General features: G+C 36.3%; 1 protein-coding gene across 1 annotated transcript; it reads left to right on the forward strand.

Moving 5' to 3' along the window:
- The first annotated feature begins 5,223 nt into the window (after window positions 1–5,223).
- Window positions 5,224–7,256, forward strand: LOC108311876 (eukaryotic translation initiation factor 2 subunit 3-like). Its single transcript, XM_037742426.1, has one exon. The coding sequence runs from the start codon at window positions 5,224–5,226 to the stop codon at window positions 6,640–6,642; it is 1,419 nt and encodes a 472-aa protein (XP_037598354.1). The 3' UTR covers window positions 6,643–7,256.
- Window positions 7,257–7,525: the final 269 nt, after the last annotated feature.

Raw genomic sequence — 7,525 nt, forward strand, 5'->3', positions numbered from 1 at the left:
TAGGATGTAAAATACAAGAGTAATTTACACATGGGGACTCACCTGACACCGTGATTATTCTTGTGAATGCTAGAGTGAGATAGACCTCACAGATTCTACATTCTGCTTTTTGACTTGTAATAAGATATTAGATGTTCTTTCTTCACTGTAAGTGAAATATGTTGCATTAGTCTGTTCTTACATGGCTACAAAGAAAAAAAGAGCCTGGGACTCGGAAATTTATAAAGAAAATAGGTTTAACTGGATCACAGTTCTGCAGACTATACAGGAAGCATAGCAACATTTGTGTGGCTTTTGCGGAGGCCTCAGGAGACTTCCAACCACAGCGGAAAACCAAGTGTGAGCTTGCATATCACACGGCAAAAATAGGAGCATGGCAGAGCAAGGGAGGAGGTGCGACACACTTTTAAATTATTCAGTCTCATGACAACTCACTCACTATTGCAAGGACAGTTGGACATGTAATGATGCTAAAACATTCATGAGAAATCTGCCCCCATAATCCAATTACGTCCCACAGGCCATACCTCCAACATTGAGGATTGTGTTTCAATATGAAATTTGGGCAGGAACACACATCCAACTATACCACATATTTTACCTATTAAATAAATGTGGAAAAATGTGCACATGCGTATTGGCTTCTGCCTTTACAATGTGCTGTTTTACAGGTTGACAGTGACGTATGGGTAAAAATTGAGCATTGAGATGAATGAAACATGCGGCACATGTAAGAATGATGACATTTGTCAGGTTGTTATTACAAGGGAACATGATGGGTCAGAGAGGAGGCAGAGCAAGGGAGAAACAAGTTTATAGAGAGGAATGGCAACTAAATAGTGAGCATCTCATACTATGTGCATATAACAAATCTATTAAATAGGTAGAATCCTCATTTCAAATAAATGGTAACTAAAGTTCAGGAATATTAAGCCATTCATCCAATGTTCAAATTTAATATTAGAAATAGTATTTTAACTTCATATTTGACTCCACTGACACTAATCAGCCATGCAGAGAAGTTTAAAATAAACAAACAACAACAGACCCTACCTTTATATTGGTATTGCTTCCCTACCCTAGACGTAGTTTCCATTTCTCGGTAGCAGTCAACAACAGGTTTTATTCTTAATGTGTTTTGTCACACCAATTTCCTCCTTCATCTACTATTAAAAATATAAAACTATATTAATTTTCATCATCTTAAAACATGCCATATTTTCAGTTGTAGCTGTGGGAGAATAATCAGTTTGACAACCACAGCAATAAGAAATAATCATCTAGAAGAGATACAAATGCTGAAAAGATGTGCACTATATGTTTCTCAAAGATCTATATGCCTAAACCCGCAGGAAATAGAAATGCAAATGTGGATATCATTAAATTATTATCACAGATATTTATTCTCCAGTTCTCTCAAAGTTATAGTCTTCCTTATGTTCCCACAAAGAAAAAACAGAAACACAAACTATCATCAAATACAATTTAATATCCCTACTAAAATGTATATGCTGAATAAAACCAAAATGTAACAATTATTTAACAACATATGTATTTGATAGAAATAACTTAGGAATTTTAGCACTCTTATTGAGGGCTTATTCTGTTGCCACTTCACACTGCACTGTGATAGTCCAGAAAGAATCTGGAGGCCTCCCACTGGAAACAGGAAAGGTGGAAAGCCTATAATAAATTACTCTTAATTATCAAAAAGAGAATGCATAAAGTGACTTTCACACTCTGGGGTATAAAACACATCAATAATTACCATTAGGCATCCTCTCACAGCTATAATTCACTCACTTGATTTTGCAGAGCTCTCAGTATGCTTGGTTTCCTTGGCTTACTTGTTTCTCTCTCATTATTCCTCTCCCATTGACTCCTCTATTGGCACATTTCCATACTCCCCATTATACTTACAAATAATCTCATTAAAAGAGTTCAGCTCACCAAAGAGCACTTGTTTCATCAAGCATGGGACTGACATTAAAATCACTGCCCCATGGGCCATATTCAAGAGTTTCAGTAGAAATATACCCTCACTTCAGATTGCTGCTCTGTTGCTAAGTAGATAGACACATTGTTGAGATCAATTATTGATTGTCTAAGCAAGACAACAACAGCTTAAAATATGATGAGAGAATGAAAGGAATACTGCTCGATGAACTGGCCATTGACTGAAATATCAAGTACCTCTTACATGAAAGTGCTAAAATGTATAATCTAACAGAAACAGTATTTCCTATGTTAATTACCTGGGGATATTTATTTAGCATAATATTAAAGACATGTAAAATATTTTAAATTGTGGGGACCTCAAAGTCCTTGTTAGCCACATAACCAAGGAGTTAAAAGATGAAACACTTCATGTTTAAATTTTCATTTCCCATTTTTCTATTTTGTTTACTATTTCATTTTGATCCATTTTCTCATCTCATTTTTCAATATCAAGGGAAATTGGATATGTTTCTAAAATGATGATTTTGAGTGCATTTCTATTCCAGAAGACAATGTGTATTTTTTTTCCTCTTAGAAAGCTCAGCACATGACAGGAAACCTCAGGTATAATTAGAACAAATAATAATTTGAATCCTAATAGATATAGATATTCATTGTAATTAATGCCCTTCAAAATCCAGATTAAAAACATTATAGGAAACTGCATTTTCTAGAATATAAAACAAGGAGCTTAAAAAAATCACATTAACAGAAATATAAAGTTTTTCAGTTGCTCCTAAGTTATAACGTTTTTAGTGAATCATGTAGCTTCACCTGTACCTTTTTTTTTTTTTTTTTTTAATTGAGACAGAGTTTAGCTCTTGACACCCAGCCTGGAATGCAATGGCTCCATCTTGGCTCACTGCAACCTCCGCCTCCTGGGTTCAAACAATTCTCCTGCTTCAACCTCCTAAGTACCTGGGGTTACAGGCAGACACCACCATGCCAGGATAATTTTTGTATTTTTTTTTTTAATAGAGACAGGATTTCTCCATGTTTGTCAGGCTGGTCTTGAACTCCCGACCTCAGGTGATCCGCCTGCCTCAGCTTCCCAAAGTGCTGGGATTACAGGCGTGAGGCACTGCGCCTGGCCTACCTTTTTCTATAATATAAATATTACAAAGTAAAGTTTTATTGACACTAAGTGAATGATTTCACAAAGTACTAAAATCAGGAGTACTATCAGTCCTGGAAGTATTGAGCAATATCTATCATGAGCACAATTAAGGAGCAGGATCTGAGCATATGACACAGGAGAGAGGCAAGTGTGAACCAATGCAAGGCACCAACAGTGCTATGGCGGCTTGTGGACTGCCCCACCAAGCTTGATGGGGTGAGCTATTAGAGCCTGAAACATAGCCTGTGTCCTGGCCTGGTGTTGTAATATGCCTTTTGTCTTTAAAATAGGTAGCTTTGGGTCTCCAAAACGTGTGTTTCTCTGGCTATCCCAAGAGTGGGGTGGAACTTTTGTTCCAGAGGTAACATACAAGGTCATAACAATTCTAAAGGAGGGTGTTAATGAAAGAATATCTTATTGTATAATAATGATATATATATTTTAAAATACTATGTTTATGTTAAATTATTATTTTTAAAGTTCAAATATGAATCTATTAATTATTTTCTTATCATTAATTACTATTTGTGAAACTCAAGTTAAAACACATAAGTTTGTTGAAAGTCTTGGATCATGAAGTTGCTTATTTTGGGGGCACAGTCAGGGATATTTACTGTTTTGGAGTAATACATGGGGGTGCCTGTCTCATGTCACCCACGCAACTGCCACTCTCACTCTGTTCATTTGGAATTTCACTAATAATCTTTGATAAATTATGTAGTTTAAATATATAAATTAGAAATTGAATGGAAATAAAGAAAGAAGTAATTTCCATTTTAGATCCTGCATATTTAGCATAGATAAGTTTATCAATCTTTTTATTTTGAAAAAAGGAAAATAAAATCAATGTTAGTATATAATCACTACTTTGTGAAAATTTATTAATTTTTTGGACAAATTGCATTCCACAAAATCTTATTGGGAGATTTATTCTATTATTTTTATATTAAATGTGATGTAAACTGCTTGCTTTATATAATTACATTTTACCTTTGAATAATCCATTTTCTTCCTAATTTTCTAATAATGTGAGCAATATATACAAATATATCATCAAATTTATTCATAACATATTTATATATGAATAACCCTATCTTTTTTATATTTCTATCATAAACTCTACTATGTCTGATATTCTTTGTTGTTTAATATTCAGTTAAGTAGTTTATATTTAATTTTATGGTAAATGATAATATTTGATATCAAAGTTTTGTCTTTTCATAAAGTAAAATGTAACATTTAATTGATTGTCTATGCTTTGTATCCATTTGTTAAATAAGATTTAGCCATGACTTGAAAGTTGGAAAGAATGAAGGTCTTGCATTTTCACATTTGTTCTCTGATACATGTTTTCAGTTTTACCCCTAGCTATTAGTAAATTCAGATACTGAGTGAACTTTAGTGGTGTACATTTGTCCCAGAAAATGGTCCATTGAGTTTACTTTTTAAGAGATCTCAACAGAAAGTAAAGCATTAACAGCAAACTTCAAAATAGAAAAAAAAAGTAATAGAAACATATGTGTTTATGAAGTATTTAAAGAACAAGAAATATCTGTTGCATTCTTTTTGCTATCACTGATAATTATCCTTATTATGTAATTCAATAGAAAGAATTGCAATGTGACAAAGAAATTTCAGTTGCAGGCCCTGGATACTCAGTTTGTTTGCCTGTCTTCTTAGAAAAAAACATGCACAATATCTTGCATTCATCAACAAATTTCAAGATTAATGTGTAATATCACACAAAAGACCAAGGTATAAAACAAAACGGACAGGTGCGGTGGCCCACACATGTAATCCTAGCACTTCAGGAGGCCAACACAAGTGGATTGCTTGAGCTCAGGAGTTCCAGACCAGTCTGGGCAACATGATGAAACCCCATCTCTACCAAAATGCAAATTAGCTGTGTGTGGTGGTAAGCACCTGCGGTCCCAGCTACTCAGGAGGCTGAGGCACAAGACTTACTTGAACCCATGAGGTGGAGGTTGCAGTAACCTGAGATGCCCAAATGCTCTTCAGCCAATCTCAAATTTGTTCAAGATATTGGAGTTATAAAAAGAAGAGTTAACACTAACAGTGTTATTAACAGTGTGAGCTCTTTTGGCAAGATGGCAGGAGGAGAAGCTGGAGTGACTTTGGGACAGTTGCATCTTTTGCGCCAGGATCTCACCACCTTGGATGTTACCAAGTTGATGCCACTTTCACATGAAGTTATCAGCAAACAAGCCACAATTAATATAGGTACAATTGGTCATGTAGCTCATGGGAAATCCACAGTTGTCAAAGCTATTTCTGGAGTTCACATGGTCAGGTTCAAAAATGAACTAGAAAGAAATATTACAATCAAGCTTGGATATGCTAATGCTAAGATATATAAACTTGATGACCCAAGTTACCCTCGGCCAGAATGTTATAGATCTTGTGGGAGCAGTACACCTGATGAGTTTCCTACGGATATTCCAGGGACCAAAGGTAACTTCAAATTAGTCAGACATGTTTCCTTTGTTGACTGTCCGGGCCACGATATTTTGATGGCTGCTATGCTGAATGGTGCAGCAGTGATGGATGCAGCTCTTCTGTTGATAGCTGGTAATGAATCTTGCCCTCAGCCTCAGACATCTGAACATCTAGCTGCTATAGAAATCATGAAACTGAAGCATATTTTGATTCTACAAAATAAAATTGATTTGGTAAAAGAAAGTCAGGCTAAAGAACAATATGAGCAGATTCTTGCTTTTGTCCAAGGTACAGTAGCAGAGGGAGCTTCCATTATTCCAATTTCGGCTCAGCTGAAATACAACATTGAAGTTGTTTGTGAGTACATAGTAAAGAAAATTCCAGTACCTCCAAGAGAATTTACTTCAGAGCCCCGCCTTATTGTTATTAGATCTTTTGATGTCAACAAACCTGGCTGTGAAGCTGATGACCTTAAGGGGGGTGTAGCTGGTGGTAGTATCCTAAAAGGAGTATTAAAGGTGGGCCAGGAGATAGAAGTAAGACCTGGTATTGTTTCCAAGGATAGTGAAGGAAAACTCATGTGTAAACCAATCTTTTCCAAAATTGTATTGCTTTTTGCGGAGCATAATGATCTGCAATATGCTGCTCCTGGCGGTCTTATTGGAGTTGGAACAAAAATTGACCCCACTTTGTGCCGGGCTGACAGAATGGTGGGGCAGGTACTTGGTGCAGTTGGATCCTTACCTGAGATATTCACAGAATTGGAAATTTCCTATTTCCTGCTTAGACAGCTTCTAGGTGTACGAACTGAAGGAGACAAGAAAGCAGCAAAGGTGCAAAAGCTGTCTAAGAATGAAGTACTCATGGTGAACATAGGGTCCCTCTCTACAGGAGGAAGAGTTAGTGCTGTCAAGGCCGATTTGGGTAAAATTGTTTTGACCAATCCAGTGTGCACAGAGGTAGGAGAAAAAATTGCCCTTAGCAGAAGTGTTGAAAAACACTGGCGTTTAATTGGTTGGGGTCAGATAAGAAGAGGAGTGACAATCAAGCCAACAGTAGATGATGACTGACGAACACCAGTTAAATAATACATTTGGATGGAGTTGGAAGATGGAATTTCTCTTAACAACCAAGGAATTTATTTTCAAAGCAATATTAGGGAATTTATTTACAGTTTGTTACCTTAGTAGATAGCTATAAGATTATTCTCATGTTTTTGGTTATGAAGACTTAGGGACTGAAATGAATATAAAAGTTGGCGTAATGTTGGATTGAATCTATATTTTGACAGAAGCATTCCCATATAATGTCACAATTATATATCATGCAGTTTTGTTCTGCATGTCTTGTTTTGTTTTGTTTTTGAGACTGGCTTTGCCACCCAGGATGGAGAGTGGTGGCCTGATCTGCAACCTCTGCCTTCCGGGTTCAAGCAGTTCTCCTGCTTCAGCCTTCGAAGTAGCTGAGATTACAGGTGTGTGCCACCACACCTGGCTAATTTTTGTATTTTTAGGAGAGACAGGGTTTTGACATGTTGGCCAGGCTGGTCTCTCCTGACCTCAGGGTGATTACCCCACCTCAGCCTCCCAAAGTGCTGGGATTACAGGCGTAAGCCACCTTGCCCCGCCCATATCATACAGTATGAAATGAATTTTTGCTACAACCAGCCTTTGCTGTAGCACACACACACACATATATATATACCACTGAAACTCATTTTCATGATTCTTCTTTGAATAGCTCCAAGCTGATGGACTGTTGTACCAATAAAAACTTAAAGAGACAGATTCTCCTTGAAGACCTTCTCCCTTTTCTTTGGCCCCATATTTTATATTGCTTTATCTTTGAAATTTTGCATGAAAAGAAAATTAATGGGTTCAAATGAAATTGTTCTTTAGAGATTTTAGAAATGGTTCCTATGGACAAATCTTTTTCTTCCCTTGCTCTTCCTGG

Source organism: Cebus imitator, unplaced genomic scaffold, assembly GCF_001604975.1.
Source record: "Cebus imitator isolate Cc_AM_T3 unplaced genomic scaffold, Cebus_imitator-1.0 Scaffold7, whole genome shotgun sequence".
Taxonomy (NCBI): Eukaryota; Metazoa; Chordata; class Mammalia; order Primates; family Cebidae; genus Cebus; species Cebus imitator.